The sequence below is a fragment of the Quercus robur genome, chromosome 4, assembly GCF_932294415.1.
Source record: "Quercus robur chromosome 4, dhQueRobu3.1, whole genome shotgun sequence".
NCBI lineage: Eukaryota > Viridiplantae > Streptophyta > Magnoliopsida > Fagales > Fagaceae > Quercus > Quercus robur.
In genome coordinates, this window is record NC_065537.1 from 77425296 (window position 1) to 77441596 (window position 16301).

The following is a 16301-nucleotide window of genomic DNA, read 5'->3' on the forward strand; positions in this document are numbered from 1 at the left end:
TTTCATGCTAGTTGAAACGTACCCGTCTAAATTAAACAATCTATCTTTCTTCGACTCTACTATATATATATAACTAGCTTGGATCCAATATTCAAACCTACTACCTTTCTCCTTCATCCATTTCCATTGTTTTCTTTCTCTCTCTGTCAGTTTCAATGGGCAGTAAAACCATTGGTTGGGTTCTATTCTTTTTCAGTGTTTCAGGCCTTTTGGCTCAAACTCATGGAAGCGTTGGTAAGGTAGGAAAGAATCTAGATTTTCTTTTCAAGCCAAAGTTGAAGGAAAGTTTGGGTGTGGACACTAGTCCTTTCGAGGTAAGTAATGTTGTCGATGAAGCCGATAAGGTCGATAATCATGTTCCTGTTGAAGTGGGTTTGAAGGACAAAGATAGGATTGTGAGATTGCCTGGACAACCCCAAGTGAATTTCTCTCAATATGGTGGCTATGTTACAGTGAATAAAGAAGCTGGTCGTGCACTTTATTACTATCTTACAGAAGCTGAGAATTCTAAGGATTTGCCTCTTCTTCTTTGGCTCAATGGAGGTAAACTTTCATCTATTCTATCAATCACTCCAAACTGGTCATAATTGTTACTAGCCAAGCACAAATAATGTAGGTTGTTTGTATAATGCAGAGTCTTCTTATCCTTTTGGCTTTTTTCTTTGATTATTTGGCTATGGTTTTGGACTTTTTCTCATTTCTTTTCATTTTTGTTTCCTTTAGAGGGAGACAGCCAGAGATGGTTTGGATAGGAATGTATGAAAATATCCCATAAAAAAGCCATAAGAACCTGAACTAGAATTCTTGAAAAATTCATCATTAGTTATGTGGTGGTTACACCCTCTTTCTTTGGGACTCTTTCTCTCTTTGAAGTGAGGCCATACCTTTGCATGATAGTACCTATAATAGGTTGGGAGGTATCATTATTAAAAGAACATTTTCAACAATATTATGTGTGTTACTGTACAAAAATGTGAATGATTACTCTTCAATGAAAAAAATGTGAATGATTAGTGGCTTCTTTGCCGATTTATAACTATATTATTAATACTATGAAGATGAGAAGTTGTAATTGAGGTGTATATATAACTATAATATTTATAATGATTTATTTCCAAAATCTTGATTGGAAAAAAAAATTCCACCTAAAAAATTTGCCTATATGTATTATTGTTATTATAAATACCTATAATCGTCACACTCTTATTGAAAGACATTTCAACCCCTCTTGCTCAATTATTATTTAAAAAATATTCTAAAAAAAAGTATTATTATTTTTAAATAAATATATATATATATATATATATATATATATATATATATATATATGTTGCTCAGGTGGCATTTGTGCCACTGCCTTTTGTGGAAGCTCCGCAAATCAAATCCCAAAACTCGCTCTTCTGGAGGATTTCTCGGCGAGAGTGTTGTATATTTTTATCTTGCAAATTGTAATTTAAAATAAAGAAAATATTAAAAACTACATATGGATGTATGGTTTAATAAATTAATTTATCATTCTTTTACTCTAGAATAGTCAAGCTTAGCATGCATTTTAAGTTATAGTATCATCACCTCTTTAAATTCAGATATAAATTTTAAAATTTTTTTTTTTTTAACAAGGTTATTGCGGCTATTGCCCATTTGCTCTTCCTCATTTAAAAAAGTATGGCTACCCAATAAACTTTTACTTTCACCTATTGTCAATTGCTCCTAAAGCAAGCTATTATCATATAAAAAGAGGATTTGTCATTGGGATTATTAATATATTAGTGTTTTGAATATATTTAATGAATTTAAATAGACATGTAAAAAAAAGTGCTATAAGTTTATTATATTTGACCACGACAACAATAATCCCAAAACTTTGAGATTGATAAATATATTAATATATATTTGACAAGATATAATTATATCAAATTAATAACATGTTATCTACATGTTATCTGCATCTACTTTCTAAAAAAAGAAATTTTATCTACATCTATACTCTATAGAATGTGAAACCTTGTTATTACTAAGTTTTGGTTCAAAAATAAAAAGAAGAAGTTAATTCTATGTTTTAATATGGTGATTAAACCTTGTTTAATTTCTCCACAGGCCCAGGTTGTTCATCTCTTGCTTATGGAGCAATGCAAGAGCTCGGACCATTTCGTGTACTCAGTGATGGCAAAACACTTTTTACAAATGAATTTGCATGGAATAAAGGTATAGTTATCTTATAACAATATTAGGTTTTTTTGGTGTAGACGGAGATTGAAAGTAAAATCTCTTATTCAACTATATTGCTATTATTATGCCCTAACAAGAAGTTAGAATTTTAATTTTCATTCTTTGGTCAAATCTGAAAGCTCAATTTTTTTTTTTCAGCTGCAAATATTTTATTTCTTGAGTCTCCTGCTGGGGTAGGATTTTCATACTCAAATAGAACATCGGATTATAATACGAGTGGAGATAGTAGAACTGCTTTAGACAGTTATTGGTTTGTGATTAACTGGCTAGAAAGATTTCCTGAATACAAGAATAGAGATTTTTATATTTCTGGAGAAAGTTATGCTGGGCATTATGTTCCTCAACTTGCTCATACCATTCTTCAACATAATAAAAAGGCTAACAAGACCCTTATCAACCTCAAAGGAATCATTGTAAGTCTCTCTCTCTCTCCCCCAAAAATATATGCTTGTGCTTTACAACGAGGATGATTGAATCTTAGAAGTTACACCATGTTTCTTTGCCTTTTGTTTTTTTCTCCTATAATTTTCATGATGGTGAAGAAAAATGGTGATGACAGTGGGTCCAACTCAATGAACTTCCACTTTGAATGAACTAAGAAATCCATGATCACCAAAGAAAGAAAGGTCAACAGTGAAAAACATGCAAAGCACAATTTCATTTTTTGTACTACAATGGGAAAAGAAAAACATGACTTAAAACAATAATCTATATAAAAATAACATATTTTTTTCTAAATGATCATATATGGCTCACAAAAGTTTGGTTTGATTTACATGGTGTAATGATATTCAGGACTACAATAATTTAATCAACTATTAGATTAAAAAAAAAAATAAATAAGTGTCACAATTCAAAGGTATACATACAAATTTATTATAATTGAATAGAATTTTATTATCTATATTTAGAAGTAGTACTAATACCTCACAAGTACAAAAACATTTACAGTGTATGGACTGGTCCAATGGCCTAGAATAATTGATTGTTTCCCAACTTTCGTGTTAGCTCTATAGTTTCTCATGATTTCGGCCATCATTATTGGGTCACAAATTAGGTTAATTTATTATATGAATTGGACCACTCTATGGACCATCTGAGCCACATTCGGCCCATTACCCACTTTGGGTACTGTTAAATTTGTTAGCTGTTTATCACGATTAAATGCTTGTTTGGTTATTGTTATTATTTTATTTAAATCATTTGTTTATGCATATATTTTTAAGACCTTATTTTTCTACGTACAATTTTTTTTTTTTTTTTTTGATTTTTTTTTCTAAGTACAATTTTATGAATAAAAGTAAGCTGTAGACTCAAAAAAATAAAAAATAAAAAAATAAAAGTAAGCTGTAGGAAACGATATTTTAAATAGTAGAATTATAACTATTAATTCATGATGATGGTCATGTTTTCCTGGGAAGGGTTGTGGGGAAAATTAGGTTCAAAATATTAACTAAAGTAAGAAGGGAAGGAAAAAAAGAAAAAGAAAAAGTAATCCCCTTTAAGCTATTGTTATACAAGTAGGCACAAAATTTCTACAATTATAAATTTTGTTACAAAAATGTTTTAAGTATTCTTTTATCGTTTTTTTTAATAAAAAAAAATCTTAATAAGTTAGTAAAGTTATAAATAAATGCTATGAAATGGAGAGGTTGAGTTAGTCATGCATATAGATTAAAGATTAAAAAAAATGTAAAAACAAAAATAGCATCTCAGTCTTGCTCTCATTCCCTTTAATATTTATATTCTATAGTCCACAATAGATTGTGTTATTTCAATGTTTATGCATCTCATTGATTTATTGTTCATTATATATGCAGATTGGAAATGCAGTGATTAATGATGACACTGACGAAAAGGGAATGTATGATTACCTTGCCACCCATGTTATCATTTCCGACGAAGCTAACAACAAAATACAAAAGTATTGTGATTTCTCACCCAATGCAACCAAACCGTCTAGTCAGTGCAATGAAGGCTATAATTCAGCCTCAATATCTTTGGACCCTATTGATATCTATAACATTTATGGTCCCTTGTGCCACAATTCCAATCTCACAGTTCAACCCAAGAAAGCCTCTGTAAGTTTTTTTTTTTTTTTTTTTTTTTTGATAATGAAAATTTCTGTTGATTGTTGAGGACTGTAATGTATTGTGTTTAAGAGGGCCAAACTTATTATAAGTCCATATACTCCGTTACAGAATAAGCGAGATAACTCTAATCTTTGCTGTAGATTGTAGTACAAGTATATGGGTCTGTAATAAGTTTGGATCTCTTAGACCATAATATCTTTAACATGTTCTTGTAAGTTTTGTAATTTTTACTTCCTTTAGAAAGCGCATGATTTCTAAGATCCATTAGAACTTCAATTTTTAACAAACACTATGCTTTTAGCTTAATAAGTAGTTTAGGAAAATAATTTTCTTCAACCACTGTTCATGTTGCATGAATCTTAGAAGTTGGAAGTTAAATTTTTTAAAAGGAGGGGCTCATTTATATAATGAAATTATATGAATGTTAATTTGCTCTTAATAATTTGAAATAAATTGTTCTATTGTTTTTTTGTGTGCAGATATTGGATATTGATCCATGTAGTGATTACTACGTGTATGCTTATCTGAATCGGCCTGATGTTCAAGAAGCCATGCATGCCAATGTTACTAAACTCACACATGACTGGGAACCATGCAGTGAAGTCATTGGAAAATGGATAGATAGCCCATCAACCATCATTCCCCTTTTGAGAGAATTCATGGCCAATGGCATTCGAGTGTGGGTTTTCAGGTAAGAGTATCATCTTTAATTGGCATGGTTAATGACTTAAGGGAATGAAAAAATTTAAAGGCAACCCTTAATTGAACCCTTAAATTATTATCATTGTCAATTCGTTTATGGATAATTACATGGTTCATGGTTGCTTGGATAACAAAGTTCTCTACCTACTTGATAACTCCCACTACTTAGAATTTAAAGGAAATAAAAAGGTTATGTACCACATAATACTGGAAGCAATCAAATCCTATTGAATCCATTTAATTACTAGATAATCATCAGCTTGATTGGTGTAATAAAATACTAAAGGACTTCTGATTTGAATTCTTAACATTAATTCTAACTGGTATTCTTCAGTGCTTACCCCACCCTAATAGAAAAAGAGGTTATTTATGATTTAGCTTACTTCACCTAAAGGTCAAAAGAAGAATTGTGGATTATAACTTCAATTCATTATCCTATCAATATATGATAGTTAAATTTTTTTTCAAATTTGAAATGAGTCTTTGTTTGGTGAAATGCAGCGGTGATATTGATGGAAGGGTTCCTGTTACTTCAACAAAGTACTCTTTAAACAAAATGATGCTTCCTGTAGAGACTGCATGGTATCCGTGGTTCGTGGACCGAGAGGTAACTTTATTTTTCCTAGAGTACTTTCTAATGACGTTGTGACTCAAGACTTATTGTTTTACCTATCATTTTTATCTCGGGTATTTTCATACATCTTTTTTACTTCTAAAAGAATTACCATATATGTACATTTTTTAAATAATTTTGTTGTTGTTGGTGTTATAGGTTGGTGGGTATGCACAAAAGTATAAGGGAGACCTAACATTTGCAACTGTAAGAGGGGCAGGGCATCAAGTGCCAAGCTACCAGCCACTGAGAGCACTTTCTTTGATCAGTCACTTCCTTAGTGGCAAACCTCTTCCTTATTCTAGGTCATCCTAATTTCTTTTAGTCTCTTAGTTGGCCATATCATTGATCTGTTCTAGGGTTCAGCTTTGCAATTCTAGTGCCAACTAACTTTTTTATCTGATTGTTTTCAATAACCATAAGTAAAATAGCAAGTTGCTATTCTGATTCAGAGCAAAGCACAATTCTATTTTGATTTTGATTTTTTCCCTCAACAAATCCAATCATGTTGAGTTCAATTAATAATACTTTCCATACAACAGTGAAATTGGGATTGTAAATGTGGATTCAAAAGGCAGTAGATGCACCTATATATGATTTATTTATAAATATGTTGCTTATATTAAAAAGCATGGGACAATCAACATGTCTATTGCCCTTTACTAAAACAAATTTCATTGTAATAACAACTTGTTAATCAAGGGGTTTTAATTTGCCATTATATGGTACTTTTCAAGTTCAGCACAGAAGGAGAAATCAAATGATGATTAAGTTGAACAATTATATAGTATGGAGTTACAAGTTATCAATCAATGAAAATAATAAATTGAATGTACTTTACATGCTACACCTCCTAGAAATATATAAATGCTCACAGTTTTAAGTTATTGTGGTACAAAATTCCCATTTTAGATGGGTATTAATTACTCATCCACTAACAAGTTCGGAACACTCATTCCATTTCATTCTACTTTTAGTCACTTAGTTAAAGATACTATATCTTATGTAAGCTCCCATAGGAGTTTTAGTTTCTCTCATACCTATAGGCAAGGTAATTATGTTGCTGTTACCTTGGCAAAGAGAGTTAGATTTTATTCTTCTTTCTCTATCGGGACGAAGTCTATTCCTCTAGACATTAGTACTCTTGTTTTGGCTGATAAGCCACTTTTCTAAGTTATAAAATCTTTGGAGGGATTCTCAAAAAAAAAAAAAAAAAAAAAAGGAAGGTTCGGAATACAAAACTATCCCAAATGTGAAAAACCTAAGCAAAGCACCTTTCATCCTCGTAACACTTAAATAATGTAATGCATGTTTATTTAGAAGTCTATCAAACCTCTTCCCCTTCACCATCTTAAGCATGATGAAAATTTGAAATTGAGTTTTTTTTTTTTGGTTGTTGCTGAATAACATTTATATACTAGATAGGAATGGAAAAGTTGGAAGCAGGCCCATAATTACAAAATGCAACCCATTTAACTAAGTTGTGGGCCAAAAAATCTTTTGGATCTTCGTGCATAAGTAAAAGTCCAAAAATTTATGGGCTGAATAACATGAATTTATATACAAGATAGGAATAGAGAAGATGGAAGCAGGCCCATAGCTTCACAAAATGCAGCCCATTTAACTAAGATTTGGGCCAAAAATTTAGTTGGATCTTCAAAATATTTGCAACGGACCATCGGGGATTAACCTCGCGGAAGCCATAATTGCTGAGATTAGGCCATTACTACTACTTTAATCTTTTTGTTTTTTAGATATACATTTTTTTTTTTTCTTCTTTTCTTTGTCTCAAGTCTCAACTATTCATGTGAATTCCAATTAGCTTAACTGGTAAAGTCTTTGATAGTTGAATAAGAGATACACCAAAAACCGATTGGTGTCTTGGTCTGATGATAAAGAACTAGGAGCGGACGCTATAGGTTGAAAAACTCAATAAAAAAAAAAAAAAAGTCTCAACTATTCATAGGGAAAGAGGTTAATATAAATCTGAATGAGTAACTCTCTAATTTGAGATTTTTGTTATAATGTACCTCTTGCCGTCTATTTTAGAGGTTAACTTTGACGGAGAAATTATGCATGTGACCTTTGACGCTACTTTTAGCTAGTGTCTAGCTCATAAAAAAAATGACTAAATTGTCCTCCAATTTAATACTCTCTCTCATAATCAAAAAATAATCTCTCTAGTCTCTCCCTCTCGATGGAGATTAAAGATTAAGGTTTAACCCAAGAAGGGCAAAATTTGGCTGGGTGAATCTTTCACCTCCACAGTTTAATTATTTGCGGCCCAGTTTAATTAATAAAATTTTACATGCACTTGGCAAATCTTCTGAATTGGCAAACGTTTTTTATATGGGCCTACCTTGACACAATCGTGTGATTTGTGCACCGGCCATTGGGCCCATTATTACGAGCCCACATTTGGCCCAAATTTGTACCATGCCCATAAAAGCCATTACAACTTTTTTTATTTTATTTTATTATTTTTATGTTTTGAAATTTGAATATTAAACTGGAAGCCTTGCAAATAGATAATAGGATTGGATTGGACCATGTTTAGTGTCTTTATTTGGCTAATAACTGACATTACGTTATTACTTAGCAAAAAAGTGGCATTACTTTATTATGTTTTCTTTCTAAAGGAAATGTATTTACCATAAAATAGGGCTGTAATTGGTTCAGTTCGGTCGGTTATTTCTTTATCCGGCCAACCGAAACCGAAATTTTCGGTTTTTAAAAGTCTCATCCGAAACCGACCGAAATAGTTGAAAAACTGTCGGTTTTGGTTTGTTTCAGTTTCGGTCGGTTTCGGTTCCTCATCATTTATTTTCTAAGAAAGCAAACAAAGAAAAAAAAAAAAAACCCAGAATATAAAAAAGAGAGAAGAAATTGAAAAAATAAACAACCAAGCACATGGGTTTTTTCAAAACCCTAACTTTCTTTGCATATAAAAATTGAAAAAATAGCATTGATTCAATATTAAACAAACCCAGAACATAAAAAAAAGAGAGAAGAAATTGAAAAAATAAACAACCAAGCACATGGGTTTTTTCAAAACCCTAACTCTCTTTGCACATAAAAATTGAAAAAATAGCTTTGATTCAATATTAAACAAACCCAGAATGGCAGAATATAAAAAAGAGAGAGGAAACTATGGAGAAATTAAAGAGAGAGAGGGGGTCACCGTGACTCCGTGAAAATGAAAAGATTAGCCGGCGTAGGGAGCCCGGCGTGTGGAGACCAACGTGTGGAGGCCGGCGTAGGAAGGCCAGCGTGTGGAGGCTGGTGCAGGAAGGCCGACGTGTGGAGGCGTGGAGCGGTGAGAGAAGAGGACTGAGGGCTGAACTGAAGAAAAAAAATTGAGAGAAAGAGTTGGGGAAGGGGGCGGCTGAACGGAAGAAAATAAGAGAAAAGAATAAAAGAGGGGGAGGGGTATTTCCGTATTTATCACAGGCTTAGGGTTTTAAAAAATTAAATAGCAAAAAACCAAAAGCCCCCACGCGGAGGCTCGAACCTGGGATCACTAGCAAAAGCACAAAGTAGCGTACCACTAAGCCAATTATCAGTAATGTAATAGAGTTACATAAATATATATATATATATATATATATATATTCGGTCGGTTCGGTTCGGTTTCGGATGAAAAATCCAGCACCGAAACCGAAACCGAACCGAAAATTTGGCAACGTTTCGGTCGGTTTGTTCGGTTCATCGGTTTTTTGCACTCCCCTACCATAAAATTTGACACTTCGTATTAAACTATAACTATGATAGACTTGGAAAAAAAAAATTTTAGTTATGAGGAAGACAACACCTCTTTCTTGTAATTTTTATTTAATGTAGAACTTCACTCGTACATGAATTTCGATCAAAAATTATATAAGAGATTGCATTTATATAGGAAGACATATGAGTGTAGTACAGGCAAAGTACAATAAACCTAAGACCAATTGGGCTTTATATTATAACATGATGAGTTAACAAAGAGCTCAGCATGTCAAACTAATAATGGACTAATGCCATATAAGAATAAGAGGTTTGGATTATTAATTGGGGGTGGATTCGGTTTGTGGATGATAGTTTTATGGAGGTTAGGGTTCAATTTAAAAAGTTGTAGGAGGTTGTGCATGGTTAAGATTTAAGAGTTTGATATGATGGGTCAATGGCAATGAAGCTAGTGGTAACCTATGTTTTGTAATGCCATCCACATGTTTTATTGTTTTTGGTCAATTGATTGATTTTTCAAATTTATTTATTTATTAATAAGTAGATAATGAAAAAGAGGATGTGGTGTTCAAATTATTGATATAGAACATCACGAAAGATATCATATGATTTGCTTTTTACAAGTTTTAATTTATATTTAATTTAATTTGATTAGAAATTAGGTAAATTTAAATCATATTTTCATCGAATAAAGAATGAAATCGAACTTTAACTTTTAAATAAAAATATTATATTTCACTTTTAAATTCCTAAATTCTCAAATAGATCATCTCCGTGTGAAAAACAAGATTATCCTTTTCCCACTAATGAACAAGAAAAAGACAACTGGGATGGTTTTTTCCCCCCACCGACACAAATATTCGATTTTCTTCCTTTACACTAAGAAAGTTGCTTTTGGGCCAAATTGGCCGATGAAAGAGTTAGAGAATTAGACCATAGCTTGGCCATTATTCGCTTTATTTTCTAGTCTCATTAATGGGCCCATAGTGACTACACCCAACTCATGTAGGCCTCAGTTTATGATTGATGGGCCAGGTTTAATTATCCATTGCTAATTATTTGTGATACACAGGAAACAAAGAAGGGTAATATTTCCAAAAAAAAAAATCTATACAAAATGAAAAATTCACAAAGAAGATATTCAGAATTACTTATAATAAACTGAAAAGAAAATAATGGGCAAAAAAATAAAAATAAGATAAAATATATATAGAAAAATCCTCTCTCACTTTTTTGGGTTCATGGGTGATAAAATGAATAATAAAGATGAACATGTTTGAGGATATAAGCTCTAGACACCAGACCTATTATGTATAATTTTCTTAAATATTTTTTTCTTTCTTTTTTGGTCGAAAAGGGAAGGTTTATTTAATTAAGTAAATTGTTTACACATACAGAGCATTTGTAGGATATTCCCGTGGGGATTCCAGATACATTAAGTCCCATATATAACATTGGTACACAAAATAGGGACAACTATCATATTCTTCCGTATTTTTCTCTTGTTTGTGGCCCCTTTTTCACTGGTCCATCCACACAACTATTGGCTTCACAAAAAACATACTCGAGGTGGATGTTCTAATTGTGAACCATCAAACTCTTACAGTCCAAAACCAAAATAGCAATGTCTGGTGTAAGTACACCATTAGATGTTAGTCCAGTAAGTGTTTGTGAATCAATTATTTCAAATTAACATATTTATAACCTAATTTCCAATGCTAGATTAAGTCCATAATGAACAACAAAAATCAGCGAGGTTATTTTTTTGCAATTCCTAGATTAATAGAAAATCCTTTTATCCAGTGCCCATTACTATTTCTAATGACTCCACATCTGCATTTAATGTAATATATGGGTTAGTTGGAGGTTTCCAAACAACCAGTTGAAGAGTTTTTGCTGGTTTGGTTTTTATATGATAAGCAAGATAAAAATATTCCTGAGCAAGATGATGAACCTGGTCAAGTAACTGGTGGATAGTTTTGTTTTCCTGATGAAAGAAGTAGTTGTTTCGAGCTGTCCATAGGACTTATAGGCCAAACGCAAAAACTACATTCTAAAGGACCTTAAATGTGATAACGTAGTGGGCTCTAGCCAAATATTAGAAGTTAATGATTTGGATCAGGATCAGGTGCAATTAGGGCTGCCCAACCCACTCGGCCACCCGCCCAACTCGCCTGAGCCCGATTCACCGCCACTCAATCCGACGTCTCCGACGGTTGGACGTGGGTCCGAACTCTCTAACCCAACCCCACACGGGTCGGTTGCCGGTTTTATGTTTCAAAACCTGTGACACCTAACTCGAACTGAAACTATCATCCTTTCCGGCGAAATATTACGAATTTTGGACCAAATCCGGGGAGATTTGGAAAGATCTCACCGTTATCCAACAAAATCTAGGCTAGATTTCGAAGGATTCGGCCAAATCTCGCCAGATCTGGCCAGATTTCACCTTGGCGATGAAACCTGAGACCCAAATTGATACCACCCGAAATCGACGAACCTGAACCGAAAAATCTGACCGGATCAGTCGGGTCAGTTTCGGGTCAAATTTTCAACCACCAGAATCATTCGGGTTGAGTTTGGGTTGGGCACAAACTCGACCCGGCTCGACCCGTGGACAACCCTTGGTGCAATGCTTAGGATACTGTTTAATTACAAGACCTAAATTTGGGTGCTTTGATTTCAACAACATTCAGGAGGAGAGAATGAAAAGATCTACACTAATAATGATGTGCACAATTTTTTCATAATACTTTTCATAATTACTTAAATGATTGGCTGTGAGTGGTGGAAAAAAATAGTTCATATAAAAAATTGTGTCTATTTTTTAGTCAACCACATCAATAATGAATTTTGAAAAATATTAAATAAAAAAGTTGTGTTCGTGGTATTTATCTAATAGAGACAAACTTTCTTAGCGGAGCTGAATAGTCTAGGTACTTGATTTTGAAGAACTTTAAGGTGAGACTCACTTTTCTAATTTTTATGGGAAAATTAAGTTGACGAATGCCCTAAAACATTAGTTTAGGAACTATTTTTTGAAGCTTTTTATGAGAAAAAAAAATTAATTTTTTTGACAGCTTTTTATATCTTCTATGAAAGTAATATTAAAACTTTCTTAAAATAATCCATTAACACCCATTATCAGCACTCAATTTTTATTTACTTTGTCTTGCTCACATTTCCCATTCAAATAACCTAAGAAGTTGTCTTACAGATAATATCATTTGAAATTTTATTTTATTTTATTTTTATTTTTTTAAAAAAAATTACATTTCCCATTGAAAGCAATGCAACTCGCCTTAAAATTTCTACTAGTGCTGAGAATTAATTACTGGCATACAACACTAATTAACCACTTAGTCTATGTTACACAAATATTTAAAAGAAAAAAAAAAGAATCTTGGCAAGTTGGCATATTATTATCATGTGTGACAGCAACTTACCACATAACAAAACTCAGTCAAAAAGTCAAACCTATATATCATAGAATATAAAAAAAAATTTATTACAATAAATTCAAAACTACATTTCGTTGAGAGTTGCAAATACAATATCTGGCAAGTGGCAACCACATTAATTTTCCTCCTACAATGCAATTTACTAACTCCAAGGAGTTTTAACCCTATCCCTTATATCCCTATGTTTGAGGATTTTACTTCATATTTTGGTCACTCTTCATGATTTCTTAGAAACTGTGGATTTATAAGGTGGATGAGATAATTATTGCTTCCATAATTTTTTTTTTTTTTGGTTTCTTTTTTACTTTGAACATAGGTAAAACTTAGTTACAATTCCTTAAACGAATGAGTAACATTACTTAGAAACTCGCGAAATAAAGCGTACTCTCCAAAACCCCTATCAATCTTAGACCAGAGGAACTAAGGAAAGAACAACCATAATGAGGTAATGATCACGAATCCCAATGTCAACAGCCCCGAAATCAGACAAGGCAACCTCCACCCACCCCTGACGGTAAAAAATGACTTCTTCAAGAAAATCTCAACCACCAAACAAAAACCATGTAGGAGAAAGAAGCACATGATCTCCCATGTGGGCCTCAAGCACCCAATGTAGTAGAAAATGAGCTCATGCATGAGCCCTAATACTACAAATGTGGTGAAGACAGCAAGTAGTGGAGCCCACTTGTGGCCGATGACATGTGTCATTGAGCAGCGGGTGGGATTGTATACGATGACACGTAGGATACTAGTAACCAAGAGATTCCATCTCCTACTCCAAAAGTCTTGTAGTGAAGTGGACATGTATGGCTCATTGAACTGTGGTGCTAGCCCTAGTCCTACTAGGGTTTGACTTTTGAGCCAAGGCTGCCGCAATGGCTAGAATGATCTCAAGGGAAAAGTATATGTGAAAGCAATAAAGGATAAATATGAGCTTTGGATGGATTTGATTTGATCACCATAGTCATAGACACGAAACATAATAACCATAAGGATACACTTAATGGCATAATTAAGAAGGGATATATGGCCTTATTTGGTCTGTTTGGAAGTTGGGTTTTCTTTGTTTTGGCCATTTAGATGTGAAATTGGTGGAGATGGGTTTGATTTATTTTTAGTATTTTTGGGTTTCTCCATTTGTTTTGGAGGTGGGTTTATTATATTATGGCCATTTAGCTGTGACTTTAATGGAGAAGGGTTTATCTTATTTTGGGTGTTTTGGGGTTTCTCTAATGGTTTTGGGCTTCTGTTTTGTTGGATCTTGATGGGAAGGCCAGCAAGAGCAACAAAGTGTCCAAGAGAGAATGATGGGTCAGAACACAAAGACCCTTTACCAAAAGCAAACAATAAGAGCTTGAAATTGGCAAGCCAAGCAATGAAAAAAGTAGCTGTGCCTCCAAGATGAATGGTATGGAGGCTAAGAGGAAGGAAGAGGAAGATACAGATAGGCCTGTACACGGTGCGGTGCGGCCGGTTATGAGAGTGTTTTTTGCACCACACCTATAGGGTGCGGTTTTCCCTCGTGCTTGACCGCACCTAACCAGTGGAGGGGTAAAACCGGTCTACACGAGGTGCGGTGTACAATATCGGTTTGGTGCGGTTAGTTCGGTGAATTCCTCAATTTTCTCAGGATCCAAATACAACATAATCACGAAAGAAAACAAACACGAAAGAACCCCAATATTCCAAAGAAAAAACAAACATGAAAGAAAACAAACAAAATACAAACAAATTCACAATCTCTCTAAAAAATATCCCACTTCAAATCACAAAAAAAAAAAAAAAAAAAAAAAAAAAAAAAAAAAAAACTAAACTAAACCTGAGTCGTAAAAGATGAAACAAAACTATTGAAAACAAAATAAACAATCCGAGCAGAAAGCATTACAAGGAGGAGCTTTAGCTAGGACAAAAAAGGGGAGGGGAGAGGGTGAAACTCCAAGAATAATGGCATCAAGCGGCAGAGTATAGTGACAACAAGTGGCGAAGGGCTACAGGCTAAGGAGTGAGGGGAGAGAGAGAGAGGAGAGGCAGAGACGCTTGGGTGAGGAAAACTAACGAGAAGAGAGAGAGAGAGAGGTGGGGAACTGAACACAACTGGGGATGGGGACTAATATGTTTAGGGTTTGAATTGAAACGACATCGTTTCAAGTTTTTTTTTTTTTTTTTTTTTTTTTTTTAAATCTGATACCAAAACGACGTCGTTTTGAGACTCATATTAAAATTAATAACAGGTTCGAATGACGTCGTTTTGCTATTTTGTAGTTAAAATTTTCAAACCCTACAACGTTTCCTATTACGCTCTCTTATTTCTCTCCATTCTCCAGCGCCGTTTCTCCTTCTTCCTCTTTTTCCTTCTTCCTTCCTTGCCTCTCTCAAGCTCTCACCTTCACACATTTTGTATATTGAAACCTATAGTAACTATACATATAAATTATAGCATATAAATATAAATACATACCGGTGCGGTGCGGTTTCTCGTCGGAGTGCAAAATGGCCGCCGATCGCCGCACCGGCCGCCTTCGGTATGCCCAAATCACTACCGACCACCTCTCCGAATACCTACGGTGAAGCTTTGTATCGGTCGGATCGGTTCGGCGCCGGCCGGTTTCGTCGGTGCTGGTAGAATCTTGAACAGGCCTAGATACAGACTACTGGGAGAACACAAAGGAGTCTTGAAGGACCTTTGGAGACTATCTTACTAATTGCATAGCAATAAGAAAGACATACCAAGACTGAGAACCATACCTTTATGAAGTTGTTTATCTCACCCTCCATTGTTCTCTTGGATCTTTTTATTTCTGCTTCTTGTTGATCTTTGCAACGTTTGTGGAAGAGTTGAATATGATATTCAAGACCCAAGATTTACATAAGAAACATGGGTGGCAAAGTAAACCCAAACCCATTTGCCCACCCAAACCCATCCACTCTAATTGAACCCAAACTCACCCAATTATTAGTTGGGTTAAATGGGTATCAACCCAATTAGATCCAGTGATTATTGGGTTTTAACTAAAAACCCATTGAACCCCATTTAACCCAAAGACAATATAACCAAATTCAACCCAACCCAGCCATTCCAATTAATAAAAAAGGAAAAAGAAAAGAAGAAGAATAAAACATAGCTTTTAATAATAAAAAATCTGGACTAAACAAATGAAAATTAACCACCTTGTGATTTTCTCGGTAACCAAACAGAGTCCAAATATTTAAGAAATTTAAGAGAACATTTGAAACTCCAATATACAAATTCTCTTTCTCTTTGCCAGCATTTTCTCCCCAACCAAACAGAATATTTCTCACAAATAAAAAACAATTAAAAAAAGAAGAACAAAATGTAGTTTATAATAATAAAAATTCTGGACTAAACGAGTGAATGAAAATTAACCTTCCGCCGTTCAGCTCGTTTCTGAAGCCTCTCTCTGACGCGCTCTTCACGGAGCCAGACTTACCCTAACAGATCGGAGCGGCGCTGTGTTTGGC

The 16301-nt window shown here is 33.8% G+C and overlaps 1 protein-coding gene and 1 pseudogene across 1 annotated transcript; one reads left to right on the plus strand and one right to left on the minus strand.

Annotated features, from left to right (window-relative positions):
• LOC126723807 (serine carboxypeptidase-like 40) lies at nucleotides 1-6197 on the plus strand. The gene is made up of 7 exons (XM_050427604.1): nucleotides 1-543; nucleotides 2098-2205; nucleotides 2368-2642; nucleotides 4050-4310; nucleotides 4802-5013; nucleotides 5526-5631; nucleotides 5797-6197. The coding sequence occupies exons 1-7, from the start codon at nucleotides 156-158 to the stop codon at nucleotides 5950-5952; spliced, it is 1506 nt and encodes a 501-aa protein (XP_050283561.1). The 5' UTR covers nucleotides 1-155; the 3' UTR covers nucleotides 5953-6197.
• Nucleotides 6198-13241: 7044 nt separating this feature from the next.
• Nucleotides 13242-15599, minus strand: LOC126722651 (acyl-CoA--sterol O-acyltransferase 1-like; annotated as a pseudogene).
• Nucleotides 15600-16301: the final 702 nt, after the last annotated feature.

What these genes read in the sequence shown, in the direction of transcription:
- LOC126723807 (XM_050427604.1), top strand. Translation starts at nt 156, where the DNA reads ATGGGCAGTAAAACCATTGGTTGGGTTCTATTCTTTTTCAGTGTTTCA. An exon ending in TCTTCTTTGGCTCAATGGAG is followed by an intron (nt 544 to 2,097) that starts GTAAACTTTCAT and finishes ATTTCTCCACAG; the next exon opens with GCCCAGGTTGTTCATCTCTT. An exon ending in TCAACCTCAAAGGAATCATT is followed by an intron (nt 2,643 to 4,049) that starts GTAAGTCTCTCT and finishes TTATATATGCAG; the next exon opens with ATTGGAAATGCAGTGATTAA.